Source organism: Pieris rapae, chromosome 17, assembly GCF_905147795.1.
Source record: "Pieris rapae chromosome 17, ilPieRapa1.1, whole genome shotgun sequence".
Lineage (NCBI taxonomy): Eukaryota > Metazoa > Arthropoda > Insecta > Lepidoptera > Pieridae > Pieris > Pieris rapae.
In genome coordinates, this window is record NC_059525.1 from 5,572,594 (window position 1) to 5,598,419 (window position 25,826).

The 25,826-nt window shown below is 34.4% G+C and overlaps 2 protein-coding genes across 3 annotated transcripts in view; one reads left to right on the top strand and one right to left on the bottom strand.

The window, feature by feature from the left end:
• LOC110999867 (CCR4-NOT transcription complex subunit 6) overlaps nt 1-23,574 on the top strand; it is a 164,008-nt gene extending 140,434 nt beyond the window's left edge. Inside the window, exons 5-12 of one of the 2 annotated variants that reach the window (XM_045631913.1) lie at nt 5,636-5,704; nt 12,375-12,532; nt 13,518-13,672; nt 14,658-14,818; nt 15,608-15,832; nt 16,656-16,827; nt 17,164-17,303; nt 17,725-23,574. In XM_045631913.1, the coding sequence (XP_045487869.1) occupies nt 5,636-5,704; nt 12,375-12,532; nt 13,518-13,672; nt 14,658-14,818; nt 15,608-15,832; nt 16,656-16,827; nt 17,164-17,303; nt 17,725-17,804 (1,160 nt within the window). In that variant the 3' untranslated portion in view covers nt 17,805-23,574. The remainder of the gene's footprint in view (nt 1-5,635; nt 5,705-12,374; nt 12,533-13,517; nt 13,673-14,657; nt 14,819-15,607; nt 15,833-16,655; nt 16,828-17,163; nt 17,304-17,724) is intronic. The other variant, XM_045631914.1, reaches the window with a different exon arrangement.
• A 129-nt stretch (nt 23,575-23,703) lies between these two features.
• Nucleotides 23,704-24,931, bottom strand: LOC110999870 (28S ribosomal protein S24, mitochondrial). Its single transcript, XM_022269128.2, has 4 exons — nt 24,798-24,931; nt 24,535-24,721; nt 24,306-24,406; nt 23,704-23,931 (listed from the first exon to the last, which is right to left on the bottom strand). Exons 1-4 carry the CDS (start codon nt 24,825-24,827, stop codon nt 23,743-23,745), a joined length of 507 nt encoding a protein of 168 aa, XP_022124820.2. The 5' UTR covers nt 24,828-24,931; the 3' UTR covers nt 23,704-23,742.
• Nucleotides 24,932-25,826: the final 895 nt, after the last annotated feature.

Here is a 25,826-nt window from a genome sequence, read left to right on the forward strand (position 1 = left end):
AAATTTAAATAAGTCATGATTTTAAAGAAATTAATAATAATAATTTTAAGGAAATTTTAATAAGTATGTAATCTGACTGTGAACTCCAGATCACAGCGTATTTAAATATATAATGGAGAGGAATAATATGAAGATTATACTAATTAAAATTGGAATTTATTATAGCACCATTTAAAGATTAAAATAATACTGTCTGGGTAAAATATTTTTATCTGTTATGAATACCTTGAACTGAATTTGTCCTTAAGTAAAGGTTAACGAATGTTTTATTCTTTTACTAGATTAATTGGCGCTAATTGAACATTCTTAAGTGCTAATTAAATTATCTTAAACATTCCATTTACTGGTTATGAAATGTTGATTAATTTGTGAAAAATAATTTTTACATTTCATATGTGATCAATGGATTATACAAGATATTGAATTTTCAAAGGAAAGTACATAAGTATTTTGTAGCCTCTAGATAACTTCACTGAACCACGCCTTCTTTCACTGAAACGCTTTAATTGAAAGTTAAATTTGCGGTTTTGTTAACGGGATTTGAAAAAAGCTTGACCTAAGATAGCCATGATTTGCAAGTATATTACCTAACTAGTGTAATTACTTTTAAATAGTTAAAATATACAAAAAATCTTGCGATTGACACCGGGCCATTAGGTATGTGTCTCGCGTTACAGAACTTTTTACAAAAATTAATATTCAACTTCTGAACTGAAAAGCACTTATCTTCTGGGAGAATACAGCTGCATATAATGGAAGATAATATTTTATTCGGTTACTTATTCCGAACTTAAAAAGTAAAAATAAACTTAACTTTGGGTTCTTATATATGTTTTTTGATTGATATTTAAGCGATGTTAATGTTTAGTTTATTAAATCTCCAACCTTCGAAAGGAGATAGCCCTATGGGAAGTCTTCCATTGTAGCTTATTACATTAGTACCAAAACACTAGAGCAAAGCATCTCTTAATTATTATCTTTGATGAGAACTACTAACAATACTGTGACCCACCATGAACTATTTATGCATGCCCATTTGTCAAACTTTCTGCAGCTTATGCTCTCAATGTTAGATATGTTATATTCTAATATATTTTACGACTAGCTTTCTCGACGTAGGATACACAAAAACTTCCAATGAAATGCGGGGTTCCTCAGGGCTCAGTATTGGGCCCTCTTCTGTGGAACATGGGATACGATTGGGTGCTTAGGGGTACGTTGCTACCTAAGTTAAAAATGATTTGCTATGCAGACGATACTCTTATTGTAGCGCAAGGCAGAGACTTCCAGGAAGTGGTACGTCTAGTAGAAGTTGGGACTTCTTTAGTAGTTGATAGGATTGGCCTACTAGGACTTAAGATTGCTCTTGAAAAGACTAACGCGCTTTTATTTCACGGGCCAAGAGGTGGCCCACCTAAAAGGGCATCAATTATTGTTAATGAAGTTAGAGTGTCGGTGGGTCGTAATATGAAATATTTAGGGCTCATTCTTGATGGTAGGTGGAAGTTTGAGGATCATTTTAAGGCCCTTGGTTCGAGACTGGTTGGTGCAGCAGGGGCACTGAGTCGTCTGCTTCCGAATATAGGAGGACCTGACGAACGGTGTCGGAGGCTGTACTGTGGGGTCATTTATAGCATGGCACTTTACGGAGCCCCAGTGTGCCAAGACTCCCTTACTTTGAACAATAAAATCCTTCTTAGGAGACCGCAAAGAGTTATGGCAAGAAGAATTATTCGTTGTTACCGAACAGTGTCTTTCACCGCTGCTTGTGTATTAGCTGGCACTCCACCTAGGGAGTTAGAGGCTGAGGTTCTTACTGCTGTGTACCATTACCGGATGGAGCTGAGGGCTGAAGGTGTTTACACTGGTGTTGGGGAAGTCGAGGATTTGAGACGATTGGCGCGAACAGCTACAATGCAGAAGTGGTACCAAAACTTAGCTGATCTAATAGCAGGGCATAGAACGGTAGAGGCTATTCGTCCAGTACTTAGTGACTGGGCAAACAGAAAAAGTGGTACCCTTACCTTTCGTCTTGTGCAGGTAATGACAGGACATGGATGTTTTGGGCGGTACCTGCATGACATAGTGCAGCGGGAACCAACAACTAGCTGCTTGGACTGTGGCGCAAATGATGACACTGCAGAGCATACGTTGGAGGATTGTCCACAGTGGTCTCAGTTGCGTCATAATCTTTGTTCTGTGGTGGGTTATAATCTTGCTTTACCTTGTGTTGTAAATAAAATGCTCGGCAGTGACGAGGTATGGAATGCAGTGGTATCCTTCTGTGAGCATGTAATGCTACAGAAGGAGTCAGCAGAACGAGAAAGGGAGCGCTTTAGGACGAATCCTAGGGGTAGAAGACGGGGAGGAAATAGGAGAAGATATGCCCATCTCTTACCTCCTATGTAGTGTAATGCACGAAAGCTTTTTGAGTGTATTATGCCGTTCAGGTCCCCGTAGAATGCGATAGCGAACCCGGAGCCTCTGTAACAGCCCTGCAACTTTCTAGGGCAGGGGATGCGCAAATGCATTTCCACCTCGAATAAAAACAAAAAAAAAAGGATACACAAAAACTTAACGAATTGGGAAGTAGATCTACTTTTGAAACAATTATTGTTAAACAGACACAGGGCCTCTGAACACGGCAGGTACTGGCAATCAAAACTATAGTTTTAGAATATGAATATGTAAAAAGAAAATCATTTTGTTCAAAAAATTCCAATAACAGAACAAAAACAATAATTGTTTTCTAAACCGGACTACAGGACCTCTCAATTAAAAGTATTGATCTTAAGCGTGTGACTGTACCAAGATTTATTATTATACAACTTCAAGTAGCATAATTCGCCTTGTAAAAAATTAATTTCAATTCGTTTATATCGATCGATTGAGATGGTTATCGGTACGACCTTATAAATTGAATGCCGGTGACTGGGGCTAATTGTATTGGCTGCTTCGGGTAATATTGTTATAGTGCTAGAATATATATTTACATACACAGTAATTTTGTAAAAGGAATAGGTATTCCATTACAAAATTACCGTGCCATAGTATTAAAAAATCACACATTAATACAAAAACAGTTGTTTGATTTGGTTATGTATTTCTTACATTTCACTCTTAGTATTTTTTTTTTGTTTTATTCCTCATTAGTGTTGCTTAGTTAACGATAAAGCCTTCCGTCCGCCGATTGCATCCCTCATAATTTACCGCAGTTTAGTAAAAAAACAGATATGTACTACTTATAATATCATTGTAAAAAAAATTATGAAAAGTTTTTTTTTTTTATAGAACAGGAGGCAAACGGGCAGGAGGCTCACCTGATGTTAAGTGATACCGCCGCCCATGGACACCCTCAATGCCAGAGGGCTCGCGAGTACGTTGCCGGCCTTTTAAGAATTGGTACGCTCTTTTCTTGAAGGACCCTAAGTCGAATTGGTTCGGACTACTTCAGTTGGCAGTTTCGTAGCTGAAGAGTTTTATATTTGAATGGCCGCAGTAATACGTCACGGTCATTTTCTTTAACTTCTTTCTCTCTTACTAATGAGATATAGTATCATGGCATTCTGTTTTTTTTATATACTATTCACTGTCAGTCGGTGACACAAACTCCCGAAATAACCACGTAAATTGTAATATAGATACATAGTAAAATTCTAAGAAAAACTGTAAAACAGTGATTTATCTTTCAATGATTATAAATATCGTTACATACATAGCGGTTTTAAATTTTTATCTTAAAAAAAAATAAGTAGAAGTAGGTAACAACACAAATGAAGAGAATATAAGTGAAACCGTGAGCGGAAGTATATAGAAACTTAACGAACTGTACCCACGACATATATACATATATTATACATATGCATACGTCTCGGTTGATTAATTCGACAATACCCGTCGAGTGGTTCTGTCTTGTTTTTTTGCATCTTTTTAGTATTGACAGTGAGTATTGTCAAGTGGTTATTAATGACTTCATTTAAACATTTTGTTTTCGTTTCTCACATAGTGACTGATAGCTTCGTTTAATTATTTATTAAAAACTTTGGGTCTGTCAACGTTATGATAAATTACCGTCATTTTGATTTCATAACAGAGCACTTTTTGGTGATTGATGATACCGCATAATAAAATATAATTCACAACAAAACAATATCATAAAAACAAAGCAGCGTCTATGTTTACGTATAAGCTACCTAAAATATAACTTTTGGGAAATGCAGTTGCTTGGAGAAGTGCAAGGGACTTTTTTTGTGACATTCTTCTTTATAGTAGTGTAAGACGTGTTATTACGTAGTTTTAAAAGTCAGTCAATATGCGTTTTTGCTTACTTCTTGGCTTGCCTTTGACCGCTTAATTTTAAATCCCCCTATGAATATTCCGGAAATTTTTACAAAACGGTGTGTGTGTACGTACGTACGCCATTTTTTATTTTCCAAATTATACTTTCTACTTGAAGATATTGACTTTGAATAGATAATAAAACGCACTTAGCGTTAAATAGCATTCCCGGACGTATTATTTCTCGCTCGATTTCACGACAGTTCATAATGCCGAGAACAATACTATACGCTTTTTATTGACGTACGGCTTGAATGGAACATCGAGTAGAGGAGCGGTTAAATAGAACTAGGGTTGTTTAGCTTTGAAAAATATGAATAATAAGTTTGATGTATATTTTACATGATGTACATTTAGATCTATTGAAAAGTTGTTATTTATAACATATTTTAAGTTGGTTGACACCCAATTAAGATGAGTGTGTGATCCTCTTCCATACGGCACGTTTCGGTAAAGCTGTACAATTTAATGCGTTAAAAATTATGTACTTTGTCTATAAGATCCGAGCAAAAGATCCGAGAAATGTGGTTTGAAATACAGTAACTACAAAGTAGTGGTGAAGGGGCAACCCTGAAAAGCGCAAAGTTTTTGCAGTCAACGCCAAAATGTGAGCTTCCGCGATGATTACAGATTCAGAACTATCACCGAAGACAATCGATTCGACAATAATTCTTATTTTAACAGTGCACAAATTGCCAGATATTTGATTGATTTTTAAAAATAAAAAGCGTAGAATTATGAAGCACGAATATTGTTTCGTTGAAACGAATTATCTGTATTGATTTTTTTCTCGAAAATAATCGTCTAATTGTTGTTGGGAATCACCGTTATATCTATGAATTGGGTTATCTTTGTATAATTTTAAATTATTAAGTAGGTTACTTTCGAGACTCAGACTACATACGCGTGGTAGGTTATATATTATGCAAATACGCATTAGTAGTATATTAGTTTTTTACATCTGACATATTTTCTCATATCATACTTGTGTATAAAAGTCAGATGCCATATCTGTCTCCCTGTCAATATTCTGTTGCCCAATTGCAGCCTGATTAATCAAACTTTCACAATGTTGAAAAAAGTCAGTCATATCACTGATTACTCTGACACATACAAGAGAATATGTGTTCAAATAATGTGCGGAATAATTGAGAATGTTTGTACAGAACTTGGTATATGACTACCATTAGCAAAATTGTTTCATAACTTTTCGAATTTTTGTAATGGTGTCTTTATTGCTTCGACTTAAGGTGTATTTCAAATATTTATTATGTTAACATATTCCTCTTTGTTTCAGTTACCGCCACTCTACCACCTCAGAGACCTTGGATACCCTTAACGAGACCGAATAGGAGTCGTCCTACTTGTAAGTACATCAGGTCATCCTTCAATATGTGTGCCATTGCCTTTTCATTTATAGTAAGTTGAAATGTATGACGAGCTTATAAGGTATTATTGTTGATGCGAAAATGTATAATTTTAAATTACATGTTGAAAGTCATCGCAAATTAAGTAAATTAAGTATTGGCTAGTTACAAACGTTCCGCTCAACAGTTTGGAGGTTGAGGTTTTGATTAGTTTTATAGATTACAACTCATCATAAAGTGTTTGTTACGCTTGAATTACACCAGCGATTTTAATTAGTAGTATAGAGTATAGATCCAGGGTTATGTTTCTTAAAGGTATAATGAATTACAGAAAGCGATAGTCCTCCCGGGTTCAGTACTTTCACAGTATTAATACTTTCTTAAACTGAGACTCTTGACGTTATTTTTTTATGCATAATGATAATAATCTATTCATAAACGTCTTATTCTAAACTTAAACACTAGATTAATACAGTCTGGGATATGCGTAGCAATGACCTCTCCATAGAAAAATACGGTTCCTAGCATTGACAAAAAGAATTTGACCTTTTAAGGATTGAGCCGCAGATTTCTGTATCCTGATATTTTAATAGGAGAGTACTTGATCAGCCTTCTCTGTTCAGATCTGTCTGTGCTTGACACACGTGGTTGTCTATGACTAAGAACTTAGGTTTAAGGCATGCCGTTTCTTCACAATGTATCCCTTCACGATACGAGCGACTATTAAATGTGCACATAGATACTAAATTGGTGTAAATCCGGGGATCGACAACACAGGTCTATATATAGCAGTGATCCAAATCAACGATGTATCCAAAATGGATAAAGAATCCGAGCGCCGACGTGGTCACAGCCCGTCGTGCTATTTTAAAATTAATAGCATTTTATTTTATATCGGCGAATCGAACTCACGGTCGGTTGACATTAAGGAAATGCCCTTCGAATGCACAAACAATGCACAATGCCAGGCATTGGCATCGGCCTCTGCGCATCCGTGAACCGAAGACAAAAGCATGTTTTGCGTTATCTAATTTATTTAACTTTAATTATGTAAACGGACTTGAGCGGGATCGAGTGTTTCGATTTTCAATACAATACTTAGTTATTAAATTAAATAAATATTTTTATTTTTATGGTCGTAATGAAAACTTGGTCTTCCGGCGAAAGGATTTAAAACAATAAATAAATGCAGGATAATAAAAATATTGATTAACTAGCTGACCCGGCGAACTTTGTTCCGCCTTAATGGCAATAAATAAGCAGTTTGGGTTTTTTTATTGGAAAAAATACAAAAAAATTAAATACCTACATTAATCATTCATTATTATTTCTGTATTTTAGTACATAGGTTGCTCTTCACTTAAGTACCTTGTGATACACATTTTTTCATTTTTTGTTTTATTATCAGGCGCAAAAACAAACAACGCTGATGGTCTTCCGACCCGTGAACATGCCACGTATAATTGACCATGGGAAAAACATGAATGTTCTAGATTTAAACCACAAACTTTTAAGGATTGGCCTTGTGATTTGTTGATGGTCATGGCAAATGCAAGACGTATCGGAAATTGAAGTCTTTTAAATTCAAACGGCATATCGGTTGGGATCATCGGGATCCTCGGAATAAGAACTTCCTCACCTTTGAATTTTCCTATCATTATCGTAGCGTAAATTACATTGTTCTTCAATTTTCTAACCACCAAACGCATACCATTATGTAGTTCAGGTCATCTACATCTTTATTCTTTTTCTTCTTTTTTATCAGTAAGCAATGTAACTCTCATGTTTGTTGTCAGCTGCAGTTTCGTCACATAGCGCCATAGATTTGACGATTTGAGGCAAGCGTTTATTTCGTCGACAGCCGTAGATCTTGGAATTACTGGCAGTATTTGGCGGAAATCGCCAGACAGTAAAATCATTGCTCCTCCAAAACATCTCGATTCATTGCGTAAATCTTTTAATGTTCGGTTAAGTGCTTCCAATGCACGTTTATGCGCCATTGTGCATTCGTCCCAGATGATGATTTTCGATGCCGCTAAAACTTTGGCCATTGCTGAGTGTTTTGCAATATTACACGTTGGTTCTCCAATAGTTTGAAGATTTAACGGTAATTTTAATTCTGAATGAGCCGTACGGCATCCTTCTAACAATGTGGCTGCTATTTCAGAAGAAGCAACTGCAACCGCTATGTTGGATCTCGCCCGAACAGTTGCTAAAACTAATGACATGAGGAATGTCTTGCCAGTTCCACCAAGGGCATCTAGGAAATATAAACCACCATTTTCATCATCGTTTGCCTTCATTAAAGTATCATAAACTTCCTTTTGTTGGTATTTCAACAGGGGTACATTCGTTTGAACTACTAAATCTAATTCCTGGTGATCATATTCACGTTCCCGTTCCAATACTCGATTAAATGCGTCATTCGACAACAACAACAAATAGAAACATTCATCATTCTTTGGATGAACTGTATACATACGACAATACCGAGTTTTATAGTTCTCTTCACTGTTTATACGAATGGGCAATAGCACTATCATTATAATTAAATTGTAAATTGTAAAAATAATTAAACGTATTTATTTAATAGAAATATTTTGAATATTGATTTCTTACAAATATCAAATTGTCATATATACGTCATTACACAGCTGTCATTATACGTCAATTACATAGCTATCATTTGCGTTTTATTATTCCAAGTCTGATTCTTATTTGTTATACCACTTTTTATAGTGACTGACGTTTCATGTCAAGTCCCACGGGAACGCTGTCGAACGGGATAAAAAGTATCCTATGTCCGTCTCCTGGCTCTAAGCTACCTCCATACCAATTTTCACTCAAATCTGTTCTTTCGTTCTTGAGTTATAAGTGGTGTAACTAACACGATTTTCTTTTATATATATAGATTTAGTACTTGTCTTAAACGACATATTTACGATAAAATGCTGAATCGACGTTCTTTGAATGTTTCCTATAAGGTAAACCTGTATTTAGTTAATTACTTTATAGTCACTGCGCTTAGGAGTTTTAAAATTCAGAGATTAGCTTACATATTGCGACATTAATGATATAGATTGTTAGATACAGATGCTTTTAATAATTCGTTTTATGACACTACTTTAGAATTGAAACTAACATACCAATAACAAATTAAATCAATACAAAACAATATATTAAAATATAAAAAATCTATATGTTATAGGCGATTTCTTTATAATAAATGTGGCATAATATTATCGATATAATTTTTTAAAGACATTTCGATGTTATAACTTTGTATTTTGCATAAAATCTTAAAATGGCATTGTATTTTGCTAGAACCGGGTTGCCCCTGACGTCAAAAGGTTTTGATAAAACTGTAGTCAATTGATATTAATATAGATACTCATAGTATATAGAATGGTCGACTTGAGTGAACCAAATAATATAGAGAACACATGGTGGCTCTCATACAACTTCAGCCGTATGTCGTCCGACATACCGCATTGAAATTAACGTAGCTATTATGCAAATTACAGTGCCATTGCAGTTCTACAATTGTTTCATGCCTGTCGCTTCGACCTTCCAATATCATTGCTTTTTGTATAGGTATTATTAAAACAAAAAGTATTGTAAATTTTATTTTTAACTGACAGCAAAGTGTTATTCGTAATACCTTTCAAAATATAAAAAAGCAGACTCCAGATACAGTACTTAAAATAGTACAAAGTCAGGATAATTATATTTGTAAATTTAAAAATGAAAAGTGCGTAATTAATTATTAGAGCGATGATAATATATCGTTATTATTTTTACATTAAACGTTAGTATCGTAATATATTATTAAGTAAGTTATTGAGATATATTTATTGCGAAATATTAATGTATGAATGATTAAAAAAAATAAGTAAACTATTCGAGTATTAGGATCTAACGCTTGAAGCGAGGGATCTAGGGGTTGATGTTGTGCAGTGTCTAATATATAAAGATCACTCCGTATAGAATATATGCCTCGTGAAGAATTATCTATGTTTTACCCAACAACAATTTTACAAATATCCTATGTGTCAAATTGACGTATATCACTAAGATTCAGGACCTGTCAAACCCATTTTTTCTTGAGGATTATTTTGACATAATATCTGTCTGTATTTAAGACGAGATTGTTTTATTTCATAAAGATTATTATTAACTGCTGTTTTTTTTTATATAAATCATTCACGGGCACCAGCTACTGTTTCTATAAAATTGGCGTTTTTAAACGGTCACGAATTGTATTGATATCATCTTACACCGGAACATGACTAAGCCAACAGTTATTGTTTAATAAATACGTCAATTTATCGCGTATTTATTTACGGTCCAGAGACCTGATTCTAGTAGATTCGCAATCGCACGAGACAATCGCTGTAGCGGTTAAAATAAATATATTTTACTTGTAAAAAATAATTGTGCTTACTTTTTGCAAATGACTGCATAGTTTGAAAGGTGACATTGATTGTTTATAGACAAGTCAGCTTCAGTCACACCAGCCTATGTGAACCATTCAAACACCTCCTAATTACGGCATAACCACGCAAGCTAGAGAATTTCACTTATGGTTTGTATAATGCGAACGTTACTCTGATTACAAGAATTATTTGAATCAACTTTGCTGCCAAACAAGCTTTTTTGCGGTATGTTATCGTGTCACCTTTACCATTGTCTCATCGTGCACGTATTATTTCGTCATTGATTTATTTTGAAGGCACGCGTCTACATAACATTACCATTTATTAAGTCAAAGCTTTGTGAAAGGATTCCGAAAAATGATCTTGGTTTGACTAATGAAATAAGAAAAAATTCGAGCTAGCGATAAATAGATACACCAGTAAAAGAAAAATTCTCGGCTAAAACTATTGTAAATATCTTATATAGGTACGTATATTTGTTTAATCGATCGGAATCGAAACTATTAAGTGAGTGTCACTAAAGACCAGGTTTGACTCGAACATATTGACCGCATTAGAAATATCTTTGCATAGACAAAGTCACTATTAAAATATGTATGCTCTTTGAATCTGTTTCTTTCAAGTCGACTTACACTTCCTTATTCGATGGTGTATTGTTATGTCGTTGGCATGTGCGCCACGTCTCGCGCATTGGGCATACAATAGTCGTGTTAAGCACGTGCTGCGGTTTGTATTGATCAGGTGAAGCTTTGCTGATTAGCATGGCCAGTGTCGTAAGCACTGTTGGTAGATCCGGAGTGACGTACTACAATTGTGAGCTGAATTGTCCACGTCTAGGCACTAAATCTATGTATATACATAGGAGCGTCGTTAGACACAATTGTCTTTATATACTACATTAATAGTAGGTCGCTACTTTGAAGTCGCTCTGTGAAAACATCGACTGCGTTGAAGTAGTAGGCACAATATTTTTGTAATAGGACAATATGAATTCTATAGAACATTTATATCAGAACAATAGAGAGGCAAAGAGACCGGTAACTCGTCACTTGTATCTTAACATATAGTAATACCATTGTGTTACCTTTTCTAGTCATGAATTATAGTATAATGCGTGATCTTCCACGATGTTGACTTTTGTGTGAAGGGCCAGAGATAAGAAATCGAACCTTTGATTCCGATGTGATTAATGCTGCAAAAGTGTAATTTTGAGAACGTGAGAGATCACAGTCGTGGATTTGATTAAGTACATAAATATTTTTACAGATTTGAATAAACATTTGAATAGATTTAGTATTTCTCATGAAATATGTTACGTTTTATGACTGATTTAAACGAAGTACGAACGAACGAAGACGAAGTAAAATATGTTAGGTTTCCGCAGAGTTTCGACAAGTTCGGCGTTTGTTCGACTGGTTTATCTTAGCATGCAATACGAAATTTCATAGCCGGCTGTTGTCTTATACCGTAAAATATATTTTATATCATAGTTTAGTCAAACGAAATATGCGACTAAAAATATTTCAATATTTTAATCTCAATTACACGCAGACAATCAAATTCTTTCTGTAACAGTATTAACAACCTTTGTATACAATAATAAGGGCATTTTAATATATTTATTACCTCTTCAGAATAAGCTCCACCTGATATAACAACTATTATTTTTAAGAGAAATATAGAACCGTAACTATAAAAGCAATTTCCACGGCTCGGTTTCCTCGATGACTCTATTTGCCTATGGACAAGCACCTATTCGCACCCGAGACCATTTAGCTTATCTACTCGTCAGCACAGCACGAACATCCCCCGGCTATAACCGTTTACGGAATACATCATTTCCTGTATTTTCGAAGAAATTATGTGATAATGTTATATTATCTCGTTGGACTCGGCACTTGTGAAGTGAAATTGTTACAGAATTACAGATGCAAGCTGAAATGGAGCAATAATTTAGCTATATATTTTTTTGATATACCAAGTGTGTTGGGAGTTGTGATGATAATTATATATATCAGATCTTTATCACACAATTGTCTGACATGATTTTTTAATTTGCTTTTAACTGAAAAATGCTAATGGTATAACTCTGGAATCTATATCTCTTGCTCTTAATTTATATACATTCAAGAAATTCGGGTTTTGTTTATATTATTTTTTATTTATGGTCTGTCTTGATCACTTTGGCCAAACCAGAAAATACATAAACTTATTGAAAATACATAATTTTCAGGTATATTCACGGTGATGTGCTACAACGTGCTGTGTGACAAATATGCGACGAGACAGATGTACGGATACTGCCCCAGTTGGGCGCTAGAGTGGGACTATCGGAAAAAAGGCATATTGGACGAGATACGACATTATTCTGCGGACATCATCAGCTTACAGGCAAGTATCATAAAATAAATTATAAGCTAAAGTATCACTGTTATTTGGCAATGTACTAAAGACGATAATAACTTAACACAACAATGCAAACATTCTGTCCAGGTATTAGTCTAGATTTACAGTATATTCATAAAATATAAATAGGCAAGTAGGTAAATGACTTGTTTGTCAAGGCAATTACATATTGTTTTGCACTGGAAGGAACCCAAGCTAATGATGTATTAACTAGGTGTGAATAGGTGAACCAACTTTACTGTTTGACATTATTTTTTAATTTGAAAGGCAGATGGTACATCTTAAGTACTAAGGAATATCTAACAGGATTTATTTCTAGGTATTGTATAGATTTTTAAACAATAACTCGACCCTACTTAATACCAACATTTATATTACAGTAGCGCATACAATGAACAAAGGTCCATTTAGATGCCGTTATTCGCATGTATAAAGTAGGCTTTATTAGCCAAATCAATTTATATAACATGACGATCAGTATTCACAAATAGTTATTTTCTTCCGCACAACATTGAGAGGTCGTTGCGCCGGCAATTGTTAGCTATTGTATAATACGTCAATGTCAGGGTCGTAAGCAACGTATAGTGGCAGCAGCGTGGATTTTAATACATTTTGTCACTGGAAATTATTAAAATTGTTTATGTCCTGTCATCTACCTGTTTCCGCCATTATCGGTGGGAAATAAACGTTTAAGTTCTTTGCTATTGGACTAAAATATTGGTATTATATAAACCCCATACATTGATACACATCGTGAAGGTGTAGTCGTGACAGAACACTATAAGGAGAAACACATAAGTAAATAATTTGATAATTTTTCGTGCGACTTGAGGATTCTAACTACGTATGTAAATTATTACTCAAATCTTGTCTTAAAATTAGTTTCTCTATTGAGATTGATGACATTGATAGCATACACCATTGAAATGTTTTCTTTACATCAAAATTGATTTGTGTAAAAATATTCCAGGAGGTGGAAACGGATCAGTTCTACAATTTCTTTTTACCGGAGTTGAAACAGGACGGCTACGATGGCATCTTCTCACCGAAGTCTCGCGCCAAAACTATGGCGGAGTCTGAGAGGAAATACGTCGATGGATGCGCTATATTCTTCAGATCTGCTAAGTATGCAAAGCAAAAAATGCATCTGCAATGAAATACCTAGTTAGGTATTATATTATTGTATTTCCTGTCAGTTGACAGGAACGGCGGTTCGGTATTTCAACCATTTGATTTTGTTACACACACACTTCATTTAATACATATTTATATAAATAAAATATAAATAGTTAATCACACATAGTTATCAAACTAAAATAACTTATTAGCAGATTTAAGCTAATAATATAATAATAAGATTCTGCAATCTGTACGTCATTTAATTTATAATTGTTTAGTCAAGCCACATTTCATATATCAGATTCAAATATACCATATAATACAGCATGCAAAACCACTATTTAGATACAGTTTTTCCACACAGACTAATTAAATCTACCAAGAACCCAAAATTATGACGATCAAACAACTATATGTATATAGCACCTGTATCTGAAATTAAAAAAACAAAATCAAACACTACACGTAATACTCGTCGAGCGTGTTTGCTTATCTTACCAAAGCAAAGCAGGGTGTGCAATTATTAAATCAATTACCGTCAAAATTACACTTCTTCAATCACGTTTCTCATTTTTTCTATTAGAAAGAGAGAAATAAAGTTCTTTAATCATTTAACTATCAAAAAAAAATACATAAACAAAAGAAAAACTTCCTACTTTACAATTAATGACATCTTGATTTTTCATGTCTGTTACATTTATTGTTTAAATAAAAAAAAATCAGGCAAACCTTTATAGGTCTAGGCTCATTTCATTTTCTTTTCCTAAACTATTTCAGTGTAACCCACGTAAGCAAGTAGGTGATCGGCCTTCTGTGCCTGACGCATACCCTCGACTTTGGGATCCAATGAAAGCTGGTTTCCTCACGAAAAAAAAGAAAGTCCACTGGTGCAAAGCCTGGGATCGAACGTACGACCTCTGAGATGAGAGTCACACACTGAAGCCACTAGGCCAACATTGCTTCTTGTTTAATGTTTAATGGTTTTTCTCAGGTTTTCATTGGTAAAGGAACACTTAATCGAATTCAATCAGCTGGCTATGGCGAATAGCGAAGGCTCAGATAACATGTTGAATCGAGTTATGCCGAAAGACAATATCGGTCTAGCTGCCTTGTTAAAGACCAAAGAGGCGGCGTGGGAGAATGGTGAGAATTGTAATTATTTTTTTATATCCCTTTTATTAGATTTAAGTAGAATAAGTAATAATATACCGGGTATAATTATTTTTGAGAGTAAAATTAAATTAAATTTAAATATCTTGTTATTATTATTATTGTTGAATACATATATGTACCGCAGATGCATCTGAAGCGGTCTCTGTATACCCGGTACATTAGACACCACACAAGTAACACACACTAATACAGACAACGTACACAATGCCTCTACTTGGCTGAAATAAAACTAACGGCTACAATCTAAAGCCAGTCGCATTTAATATGGGTCGAAGATATTCCTATAGAAATTGTTTTTATCCAAACGGAAATGATGACCCGTAGTGATGACGAGTGGTTTTATGGATATCAAACTGTTTTGGTTTGGAAGACAAAGTATTAATTGATATAGAATAATTTAAATGTTTAACAAGAGTTGACAACTGCTTCTCCCGAAATTACGGGCCAAATAAAATATGTATTTGAAAAAATAAAAATCAGATTTTGACCTCCAGTACAATCCAATTTTAATGTCCTAGGTTTGGTTCACGGAGAAACATAAATATGTATATTGCTATTAAAGGCATGTGTACCAACAATAGAGCTGGTAAAGGATATGGCTCAAGTTGGAGGTCCTGGGTTCAGTTTCTAGTCATACAAAAATTGTCTCGTTTTGGAAGCTACTTTTCTTACAAAAGTAATTTGGAAGCGTTGTGTTACATATCACACACTGACTAATATTAACTTAGTTTTTTTTTTGTTCAATATACAAAGCATGTGAAACTCTAGGTCTACCAACGGAGACATCGGCGCTTTCGCAACCAATCCTTGTATGCACGGCCCACATTCATTGGGACCCTGAGTTTTGCGATGTGAAGTTGATACAAACAATGATGCTGAGCAATGAACTGAGATCGATTTTGGATGACTCTGCGCGTACGCTGCGATTGACCGGACAGAAGGACAACGTTCAACTGTTGTTGTGTGGAGATTTTAATTCGCTGCCTGATAGTGGTAAGTATATATAACTATAACTCGCGGGTTCACTTTTCATATAATTATTGCGCGCCGTGATGTTATATGGGCTAACTTGATAAATCGATTATTAAAAAAATCTCAAAATCAGTCTTCGTCTCTTACTGTCAAATTGTATTTTAAAACGGTGTCATTTATTAAATCGCATGGGATTGTCACATTCGTAAATTCCTCACCTAGCAGAAACAAATATTTTAAATAGTTTTAAGTATAATATTAAGTAAAAAACACATTTTTTTACTTAAAATCAAAGTAATACTATTAAAAAGTAAAAGTGTAGTAAGGTTCTAATTTATTATACTTTACTATTTTGTTTTTATTTAAATATTGGAATGACAACAACCATCATTAGGTCGTGGGTTGACTCCGTCTGTCATATTATTATGAATCTGATGTAGTTTAGGGTTTTACAAAGGGGTTGTATAGCTCGCAACAAAAGTATATAATACGTCAAAACATAGGCCCATAAACCCTAAAAAAATTTAATTGAGTTGCAAAGTTCTTAGCAGAAGTATGAAAAGCACGACATTTAATTATACATATAATTATAGACAATTATTAATAGTATTTTGTTTTTTATATAACTTCTGGTTATGTACTTCTTGCACCCATAATTTTTTTTTATTTATTTCTTTTCTTACTAGGGTTGCCTGGAAGAGATCGCTTGTTAGCGATAAGGCCGCCCGTTGCATCCCTTGTAATTTTTATATATTGTGTTATTTGTGTTTCTTTAGCAACGAAGTGTAAATAAATAAATAAGATATTGACGACTTTAATAGCTAAATAAATATTCCAATTCCAGGTGTAGTCGAGTTCCTCTCGGCAGGGCGTGTCTCTGCCGACCACCGCGACTTCAAAGCGTTGGCCTACGCGAATTATCTCCGCCGAATGCCGGGTTCAGATCACGAGTTCACGCACAACTTCAAACTCGCTTCCGCCTACAGCGAGGACATCATGCCCTACACTAATTACACGTGAGTGACTGAAAATAACTATATTTGACCCGTACTATAGCATAAAAGTCTATATAAATACCAGAGTCCATAACTTTGACCTAAGTTTGTGAAGGGTTTAAATTACAACATTCTAAAGTAAACAATTGATTTTTTTAAATTTATTTATTTAATGTTCTTCCTTTTCTTCAAAGATAAATCCACCTTAAAGTCTTAATGCAAAATGCAATTTATTTGGCTTAGAGAACATATTCCTCACTTCTCCTTCTGTTTATCTTTTTGTCTTATAATCATGTTTCGCAAATTTACCAATATTAACATGGTTCCGATGTTAAGTGCTAATAATATAAATTGCAGGTACGACTTCAAAGGCATCATCGACTATATCTTCTACAGCAAGCAGTCGATGACCCCTCTGGGTCTTCTGGGGCCTCTGTCGCAGGACTGGTTCCGCGAACACAAGGTCGTCGGCTGTCCGCATCCGCACATACCTTCAGGTAATTTGTACTTTTTTATTGCTTCACGAGGACTAGTTTTTTTTTTAATTTTAATTATTAATGGCAAATTAATGGATTTTTTAACAAAAGTTAATGTTAATAACGGCTGATTGAGAATCAGGAAGCGATGGAGAAAAAAGTTATGGACAGAGATATTTGGATAAAGCTGAAGGAGGCGAGGTGAAGGGGGGGATATGGGGTAAGGAGATAAACAATGTATATGACAAACCTAAACTTTATTTAACATTTGTAAAGATTGGAAATAAACGGACTATATTATTATTAATGAAAATCTGGAAAAGATTGAAGAAGAACACACTTTGTGTTTTACACTGTAACGGGCGTTTCTGTAATTGTTTCTGTATCGACATCTATAATTATATAAAATAGTACGTACTTAAAAATTATTTTCTGTTTCCAGATCATTTCCCTCTACTAGTAGAACTCGAGATGTGTCCAACGGCGAGCACCAACTCGAACGGACTAATTGGACGCAGGTAGCACGCAACGCGCCGACATGCGGCCGCACATGGCGCCAATGCCATCCACAGGAATCCTACCCTCTATTTCAAAAATCAAAACCAAAAGCCGGACAAAAATCCAGTACAGCCACCGACCCACAACCAGAAAGATTCAGCTAAAAATCGTAAACTGGATGACCAACATTCAATTCTGCACCAAACGATCGACAAGAATGCAGTTGGTAATGAAAACCAACCAATCCGCAAGGATGCAGTCTACCAGAAGAGTCCAAGAAACCAAACTGAAAAACATCAGCTAACGAAAAACCAAGTTGACCATGAACAATATGAACACCCTAAATCTGTTATCCAAGAAAGAAAGCGACAAAATATGAACAGATAATACAATAAAATTTATGTATATGGAAAATCAAAATCGACATCTAGAACTTGACAGTTCGTCACATTAGGGTAACGCGGTGTATATATCTTGGAGATATATATTCTTGACGTTTTAGAAAATGTATGATCAGCAAAACACTTTAGTCTAATCAATTTTAGTTCAATTTGGACTTAGCCGCTTCATTCAGCTAGGGTGACGAATTTTTCACAATGTTTAGAATCCAAATCCTTGTTCTAAAACACTAATAGCGAACAAAATATAGGTTTCTCTATGTATAGTACTTATTAAGTAGAAATTTGTAATATCGGTTTGTAGATGTGCAGATTTCATCGGTTTGTGTGCAATGTCTTTTAAGTTTTCAAAATCATAATGTGTACATTTCAAAATATGAATGGAAAATCATTTTGAAGTACTTAATATCGCTAAATTCATTTTGGTACCTCCGGAATTATACAAAAGACATAATACAGTGATAAATTTCTTAGTTTCGATTAGGTATATGTAAAAGGTTAACATTTGTCTCTATTAAATACTCAAATTTATATTTTTCTTCGAAAAACAAAAGCTCTTAAAAGATTCTTCTACAGTTGGAATGATTTGTATCATATTCTAAATCCAGTTGCCATGGTAACCAACAAACATGGCGATATTCTCCCATCATTCTCTGTAAGGTATGGTGATGGAAAATCCATATTACGCTACTGTGCAACTATAGTTTCCAACCAGAAAAAAATATTTATTAGAATCAGCTCTGTATTAATTAAACTTTTCGATTTATTTCACCTGCAAAACATTCAGTTACCATGGCAGCTGTGCAGTTCGGTTGCCATAGTAACAAGATGGTTCCAGTTGCCATGGTAACCAACAAACATGGCGATTTACAACCGCCTCTTTAATGCTCAGTACTTTACATTGATGGAAAGTCGATATTTAGCTTTAAGACTATTGTCTGTGCAATTATAGTTTTCAATTAGAAAAAAAAAATATTTTGGCAGAATCAGCTTCTTGTTAATGAAATTTTTAGCTATAATTTTAATTGTCGTGAATGTAGTTCCACCTACAGTTGAGGAATATAACGAGGTTACAAATATTTCCGTGACGGGTCTGTTCATCTCGGATTTAAAAAATATCAGACGTCCATTTACCAATTAGTGATAAAATGATTCCTCCACTGTAAATTGTTAGAATAATGTGAATATGTTTAGTTCTAGATGGTGTTCGAGGAGACATTGTGACAATATATTTTATTTTTCACAAATTTGAATAAGTTTTTCACGGTAATGATCCCGTAACTTTTATAACTTACGTATAATATATATTTTATTCAACCCTAATAGCAGCTTTGCATAGAAAGAATTGTTTTAAGAAGAAATAACCGAGTTAAATCGTTGAACTTCGGCCTAAGTCATTTTTTTTTTAAGTTTTAAGGCGGGTTTTTGTTGCCGCATTTCACAAGTTCATTGAATCAAATCTTTATAATTAATATGTTTAGTCAACAATGTCTTCCCGATGGGTGTGTGTAAATGTCTTTAGTGCAGTGGACGGTGAGCTAAGGTTAATTGAGGTACAGAGGTTTACTGTGGTACGGTGTTGGCATTTAGAACAAAGACGAGCGAATGCTCGCCGGCGGCGAAACTTAGGTTAATGTCGCATATTGTGTACCAACAAACTACTCAGCGAGACTTAAAAAAGACCTTTATTACCCCCCCCCCCACTTTTATCCCCCTCCGCTCTCCCCAAACCCCGTTTTCCTAGTATTTTTATAATCTCTTGTAAGTGGAGTTTTGTATTGTCTCGTTTCTTTACAATTAAACCGCCCGCTGTCCCTCATCGCCCCTCTTAGTTCTAAGTAGGTTAAATATTGTGACGATTGGAATCCCATGAGTAATTCACGAATTGAGTTTTGTTTAGTTGTAAGTTTTTTTTACGTACGATTCAGTATTTGCAGCGCTCCAACGACTGCTTCGAACCCAAATTCAATGTAAATGCATTTTTATTAGTTTAGTCGTTTTGTCATTCGGGGACTGAGAGACAGCGAACGGGGTACCTTTAGAATAGCGGGTAGCATACTGGCGTAGTACAAATGGACGTGTGAATGTGTGATGCGGTGTAGTGCGTACGTGCACGCTATCTCAAGATCGCTTGTCGTTTGACAAATGCGCGGTGTATTTTTGGATGGACGCGTGTGGCCATTTAATTGACGTTTCGTGTGAAACGGTTAAATGTCCACAGCCCTGTGTGCATTGGTCGTATGCAACCTCTGATTGTATGGTTGTGATCTTATCGGAAACGATTCGTGTAGTTTGTCAGAAAACTAGTCATCGATGGAGGTTGACAATGTTGCTCAGGGATAATGGATCTGGAGAGACTTGTACTGCCCGTATCTTACTGTATCTATTGATTAGATAGATAGTCTTTTTTTAGTGATATCTGAATTGTGCTCTGCGCCCGAGTGCAATCTGTCAATCTCTTGCGTCGTTGTACAGCGTTAGTTGACATCGGAATAACGTTATATTTACTTTTTACAATCAAAAATTGGACCACTTCATAGTTGATACTACGCTTATTTTTTGTCCTCACCATCGGAATTATATAATTTTTAAATATTTTTTATTAATCATATATTTATATCAAACGATAGGTGCTGTTGTATTTAATTTTAATATTACACACGATTGTGATAAGGCGACTCTCTCGATTGTTAACGATGAGCCAAATCATGTAAAGGGTATATTTGTACAATTTTACAACCGGCGCTGTATAATTTTTTTTAAGTACACATAGATAAAGTCATATCATGATTATTCTGCGATTTTTCTAAATTACTCTAGATTGTTTACGACTTATGTCCGTTTTTGAGATTGTTCTACGTGAATGCACAAAGTAAGGTTTAGTCTAGTTACATGTTGCGATGTTATTTTATATGTCGTAGGATAATTTCTGAAACGGCTTTTTTTGCCTTTGCGCGCTTCGCGTGGCTGAGTACACAATTTTTACGTTTCGTGTTTAAATTATTTCGGGTAATTAGTATTGCATTTATTCGTTGACAGATATTTTATAGCGTAAGCTGATATGAAGGCCTTAACTGCTTCACTGTACCTGTTGATGAGATTTGGCTAATTGTGTCAATTTATGACGTCATGATTGCAATTGGGGTTATTTTGAGGCTATTTTTTGTAAATTCTGAACATAAAATATATATTCAAAGTGATATCGAAAAAATTTTAGTGAAATAGTGTAGTTTTGTTGGTTTTTAATTCTTTGAACATTTTTTAAACATTTAATTGATTGATTAGGAAATTATTAATACGTTGCTACTGATTTGTGATATTTATCTTGAAAGGCAATTCTCAATTTTTAAAACTGACAGCTGTCAAATGGATATTATGAATATCAGAAACATTACAATAAAATTCTATTGAAACATGTACCGTATGTGAGCTAATTGTATCTAATAATCGAAATGTACACTGTCAGAGTTAAAATATATAGTACCAAAAACTTATAGTATTATGGTTTTAATTTACTTCGAGTTTCATGGGACTGATTTTTTGGTCACCTTTATTGCGTCGTGCTTGGACTTTACAATACACGGAAAATGTTAATCACTCCTACTCTGAAGCAAATGAAAATCCGCATTAAATAAGCTTTTGGAACTACGGCTCGTAACACTAAACGCTTGATAGAAACCAACAGACGCGCTGAACGCGATGCAAAACGAGAGCTTTATAAATCTAATTTGTAGTAAGACGTGATCTCTTTATTTTAATAGAATTTTGATGGACAATTTTACTTAATAGATCTAGCCGTGTAGCGAAATAGGATTGTATCGCACATTTTATTATACTCTATAGTTTCGAACTGATGCCCTCCAAGAAATTTTGACATGCATCATTAAAGCCCTCGAGCCCCTATAGTGCTGTTCCGATTGGAAGAATACCTTTGTGTACATAATTGTATAATTTTTTTATGTAAATATTTTTTTGTATGAAATTCCGTTGCCCCGTAACTGGGTTTTAATGATGCGATCTATTCGATACCGCAAGGAGCCTTCAAGTCTGTGTATTTATTTTGTAAATATGTGATTTCGATTACAATTAATGCTAGACAACGAGCGTTTTATGACAGCCGTTCGGACTTCTGCGCACACTGGCAGTTTTGTTAGGACTGACTTGGCTACGGCGTCTAAACTGTGTCTGACTACCCTCCTATTTAGGTAATAGAGATTTATTTTGTAAAATGTATAATAATTTGTGTAAACTGCTTTATATTTGACTGTATTGTAAATTTGGATAATTTGTGTCAGATGTCTGTTTATTCATTGTAGCCATCAATTTTGCGATGCATTGGCGTTAAACACGTTTAGCACTCACGTCTATACAGAAGTTAATGCATAGGAAAACAACTAGATGGCGCTATATTTAATATCAGTATTTTAATATGCAATTGTAAAATCTCTTGAACAAATATGAATGGAAGTGCAATTCGTAATATTTATCGTTATCAGTATCTCCTTATGCTGATTTAAGTATAGAGCCACCATACACAGCCTGCGTTTGTTCTAGGTAATAAGCCTTGCTCTAGCCTCTAATACGAAGGATCAGACATTCCACAGGCCCTATCGAATTAGCTCAATGCAAAAGACTGTATGAGACTTTAAAAGAGAAATATCATGAATAAAAAAAATATTTTCTGAAGCACCTTAACGACTTTACAAAACGTGTTTTATGGTGATTTAATGATAAGATCGCAATGTTTAACTCACTAGTATGTAAGGACAAATGCTTTACGCCACTGTGATAGACAATACAATTATACCTGAGAGAAAACACCATAGGCATTTATGTGAAATTTATTATTGTCTTATGAAATGGAATGTAATGTACCTACTCTCAGTTGTGATGCTGACGGTACTCTACTTTGAGTTCAAACATTTTGCAATAATAGCAACAATCTGACATGTTCTATTATACAATTTCTATTTGATGCCTATTTTATAGTTAACCACTTCATACTACAAATTTCTTACGAGTACATGTTAGAGTTAAGGTCATCATTTTCCATTTACGTCTTACGTTATATATTTTAACAACACTATTGCAAATGTTATTCACAATGTTTTTAATTCTCTCCATAGTTTTGTACTTTTTATATTAATTTCTCAATATTTTCGTTGTCGTTCGCGTGAAAAGCCCAAACTAGAGTACCCTCAGTAATAATTAAAAGTACAAAGCGTATGTGCAGAAGTTTCGCGGCTCGACTGTTCGAGTGTTCGCGGTGTGGGGATGTGTGCGTGCGCGCATGAGTGTGTGTATGTGTGCGGCCGCGCGGCCCGCGTCTCGCTGTTCTGTTTGTTGACACATTATGTATATTTGAATGAATCAAATTATAAGAGAATATGAATTTTGACATGACTTTTATTTTGATCTAAAACCAGAGATTTTTTTTGGAGCCCATGGTTTGCCACTTGAATCAATAAAGATAAGAAAAATAATTTGTGGCCAAGTCTGTTGCTTTGTATAAAATAAAATTAAAATACAGCTAAACAATCTATTTACACTAGAAAAAAACTAAATTATATATATTTAAATACAACATCCTTAAAACTGTCGACTGTCTGGAGTTCAAGGGTAACAGGGCATTGTAACCAGTTTGCCATGAGCTCTTCTGAATAGCCTAGTAAGAAATACATCTTAGTAGGTGAGACAGCTCTTCGAATGATGGCAGCTACACGAATATGATTAAATTGCCGTTTTATGATTATCTGCAAAGGTAAAAGAATTATGCAAAAGATTTGATTTAATATTCCCTTAGTAAATTTAAAAATTTATTGCCTATAAACAGATTTTCACAGCATTTGCAGTATACAATACTTAACACATGCATTTCTCTAGTATTTTGCATCACTAAGAACATTAATGCCTGAAAACTTATTTAATTATTATATTTAAACTTAAATAATAATAAAAATTAATATATACTGACTAAAACTTGACTCCAGCTAAGGATATAAGACAAATTTGAAACCTAGCATTATTTAAAACCAGTATGTTTTCACACATAGCATGAAGTCTTACCTCTGAACCCTTAGAAACTGAACTTCAAATTTACTACATTTAGCATATCTGGTATACTTACTTCACTACAAACAAGTCCATGCCAGGTTCCATTCATAAATCTTCTTATGAATTCATCTTCCAGTGCTGTCTCTGATCTACGGATTCCATCTTTTAAGTTAGCTAAAAAGCAATAACCAAAATGTTAAGAATAGGAATTAACATTGCTTTTCTTTACAATAATATAATACATTTCTCCAACACATACTATCCCTAAATTATATATCAACTAGTATAAAGAATATACTTACAGGTATTCCATGAATTCCAAGTTTTTCGGTGAGCAATATAATGTGGTGGATTAGCCATTTCGTAGGTAAGGGGTTTGTCCCTCTTTTTTGTGATTCTGTATTTTCCGGAGACAACTCTGCATAATGCTGTTGAGGTATGAAATTGGGAAGCCAATATAGGAGCATTTTTGGTTATAATAGAGGCTGTCTGTAAAAGATAGAGTTTTGAAATATAGCATTCTATATACACTGCAAATATTTAAAAGTACCTTAATAAAGTTTACCTGGGCTAATTTAATAACTGAGAAATTCATAATTTTATATTAATAGATCATAAGTTTAAATAGCCTCGTAACCTCGCAAGCAAAAATCAAAACACAATTAAGGCCCTGTACAGATCACATAAGTGGTTGGGAAATATTATTTTGAAAATGAATGTCAAATTCACAAATGTCATTCTCTCACTGTGAGTGTGATATGTCACGCGGGGCTTGTATGAAATTGGTCACGTGAGCTAATGTATTTATTGATGCTAAACATTTAACATAATATAACATTTATAAACATAAACCGAGGTTTTTAAATAATTAATAACTATAAACATAAATATGATATATTTAACAATTAAAATCAGCAACAATGGATATCACATATTTATAGACTATGTATGTACTTGGTCTTTTAATGTACAGATTTTCAACTATACCCATATTCCAATTACTGCATTTTAATTTGGCAAAAGTCATAAAATATAAAACTAAAGAACAGAATAGAGCGGGAGACCAGTGCTCAGTGACGCTCTCTTAAGGTCTTGGTTAACTCCTAAAAATCTAAAGCATAGAATACTTGTGAAAAAAATAAGCCTTTCCAAATTTGCTATTTTACTCTAAAACTAAAAATATAATCTGAATGAGAGACCTATTTCCTGGTGCTTTTAAGCCTTACAAATACCATCCATTAAGTGTCGTTCGTCTACATTTGTCAATGTCAGTCAAGTGTGAAAGAAACTTTATTATTGTATGAATGATCTCATTGTCTGAATCTAAGAAAAATAACGTTTAAAGTAGAAAGTATATAGTAGGGGAGCCCAAGAGGGGATTTCGGGATATACTCAAGCGCGGCAGATTAATATACAGGGGGATACCTTGTACCCGGTTAAGTACCTCCACCAAATATGAGGCCCATATATAAGGCCGCCCGTAAAGGATACAGGATCAGATTAGTAAAAAAAAATTGATCATCAGACATTCTCGAGCGCGTCAGATTAAGGTAGTGTGAGTTAATCACATCCTAAAAAGTGTATATTCCACTAA

Excerpts from the sequence above, each read along its gene's own strand:
- LOC110999870 (XM_022269128.2), bottom strand. The coding sequence starts at position 24,827 with ATGAATTTCTCAGTTATTAAATTAGCCCAG. Across the intron at positions 24,722-24,797 it reads CAGTTATTAAATTAGCCCAG|ACAGCCTCTATTATAACCAA; the intron begins GTAAACTTTATT and ends TATCTTTTACAG. Across the intron at positions 24,407-24,534 it reads TTGGAATTCATGGAATACCT|CTAACTTAAAAGATGGAATC; the intron begins GTAAGTATATTC and ends ATTGCTTTTTAG.